Source organism: Marmota marmota, unplaced genomic scaffold (genome assembly GCF_001458135.2).
Source record: "Marmota marmota marmota unplaced genomic scaffold, marMar, whole genome shotgun sequence".
Classification (NCBI taxonomy): Eukaryota; Metazoa; Chordata; class Mammalia; order Rodentia; family Sciuridae; genus Marmota; species Marmota marmota.
Window position 1 is genome coordinate 1 of NW_026003689.1, and position 2,152 is coordinate 2,152.

At 38.6% G+C, this 2,152-nt stretch overlaps 1 protein-coding gene across 1 annotated transcript; it reads left to right on the forward strand.

Moving 5' to 3' along the window:
- Positions 1–1,045: 1,045 nt before the first annotated feature.
- LOC107135239 (pantothenate kinase 3-like) lies at positions 1,046–2,148 on the forward strand (the record flags this gene model as incomplete). Its single annotated transcript, XM_048797520.1, has 1 exon — positions 1,046–2,148. A coding segment is annotated over exon 1 (1,047 nt), but the record flags the coding sequence as incomplete, so codon positions are not given.
- Between the last annotated feature and the right edge of the window lie 4 nt (positions 2,149–2,152).

The following is a 2,152-nucleotide window of genomic DNA, read 5'->3' on the forward strand; positions in this document are numbered from 1 at the left end:
CCACATAAAGATAAAATAAATAAAGATATTGTGTCCTTCCTCAAATTAAAAAAAAATTCTTAAACACTATTTCCTTTTCTTTTTTAATATTTATTTTTTAGTTTTCAGTGGACACAACATCTTTATTTTATTTTTATGTGGAGCTGAGGATTGAACCCAGCGCCCCGCACATGCCAGGCAAGCGCTCTACTGCTTGAGCCACATCCCCAGTCCCCTTCATTTCCGTTTCTGAGGATTTGTCATTGATAAATAGAAATGCCTTTGATTTATGGGTGTTGATTCTGTATCCTGCTACTTTGCTGAATTCATTTACTAGTTCTAGAAGTTTTCTGGTTGAACTTTTAGGGTCTTTTAGGTATAGAATCATATTATCAGCAAATAGTTCCAATTTGAGGTCTTCTTTTCCTATGTGTATCTCTTTAATTTCTTTCGTCTGTCTAATTACTCTGGCCATTGTTTCAAGAACTATGTTAAATAAAAGTGGTGAAAGAGGGCATCCCCGTCTTGTTCCAGTTTTTAGAGGGAATGCCTTCAATTTTTCTCCATTTAGAATGATTTTGGCCTGGGGCTTAGCATAGATAGCCTTTATGATGTTGAGATGTGTTCCTGTTATCCCTAATTTTTCTAGTGTTTTGAACATGAAGGGGTGCTGTATTTTTTCAAATGCCTTTTCTGTGTCTATTGAGATGATCATACGATTCTTATCTTTAAGTTTATTGATGTGATGAATTACATTTATTTATTTCCATATGGTTGAACTAATCCTGCATCCCTGGGATGAATCCCACTTGATCATGGTGAACAATCTTTTTGGTATGTTTTTGTATTCGATTTGCCAGAATTTTATTGAGAATTTTTGCATCTATGTTCATTAGAGATATTAGTCTGAAGTTTTCTTTTTTTTGATGTGTCTTTGCCTGGTTTTGGAATCAGAGTGATATTGGCCTCATAGAATGAGTTTGGAAGTGCTCCCTCTTTTTTCTATTTCCTGAAATAAATTAAAGAGTATTGGTATTAGTTCTTCTTTAAAGGTCTTTTAGAGCCGCCGCTCTTCCCCGTGCTCCGGACCCGAGGCTTCCCCTCGCCCCTCAGGCCGACGCCATGAAGATCAAGGATGCCAAGAAACCCTCTTTCCCATGGTTTGGAATGGACATTGGGGGAACTCTAGTAAAGCTCTCATATTTTGAACCTATTGATATCACAGCAGAGGAAGAACAAGAGGAAGTTGAGAGCTTAAAAAGTATTCGGAAATATTTGACTTCTAATGTAGCATATGGATCCACTGGCATTCGGGATGTACACCTTGAACTGAAGAATTTAACACTTTTTGGCCGAAGAGGGAACTTGCACTTTATCAGATTTCCAACCCATGACCTGCCTACTTTTATCCAAATGGGAAGAGACAAAAACTTCTCAACATTACTATGTGCTACAGGAGGTGGTGCTTACAAGTTTGAAGAAGATTTTCGCACAATTGGAAACCTCCACCTGCACAAACTGGATGAACTTGACTGCCTTGTAAAGGGCTTGTTGTATATAGATTCTGTCAGTTTCAATGGACAAGCAGAGTGCTATTATTTTGCTAATGCCTCAGAACCTGAGCGATGCCAAAAGATGCCTTTTAACCTGGATGATCCCTATCCATTGCTGGTGGTAAACATTGGTTCAGGAGTCAGTATTTTAGCAGTCCACTCCAAAGATAACTATAAACGAGTGACTGGGACAAGCCTTGGAGGGGGTACCTTTCTGGGTTTATGCAGTTTACTGACTGGCTGTGAAAGTTTTGAAGAGGCCCTTGAAATGGCATCCAAAGGCAACAGCACCCAAGCTGACAAACTGGTCCGTGATATTTATGGAGGAGATTATGAAAGATTTGGTCTACCAGGTTGGACTGTCGCGTCTAGTTTTGGAAATATGATTTATAAGGAGAAGCGAGAATCTGTTAGTAAAGAAGATCTGGCAAGAGCTACTTTAGTTACTATCACCAATAATATTGGCTCTGTGGCACGAATGTGTGCTGTTAATGAGAAAATAAACAGAGTTGTCTTTGTTGGAAACTTTTTACGTGTCAATACTCTGTCAGTGAAACTTTTGGCATATGCACTGGATTATTGGTCCAAAGGTCAATTGAAAGCATTGTTTCTAGAACATG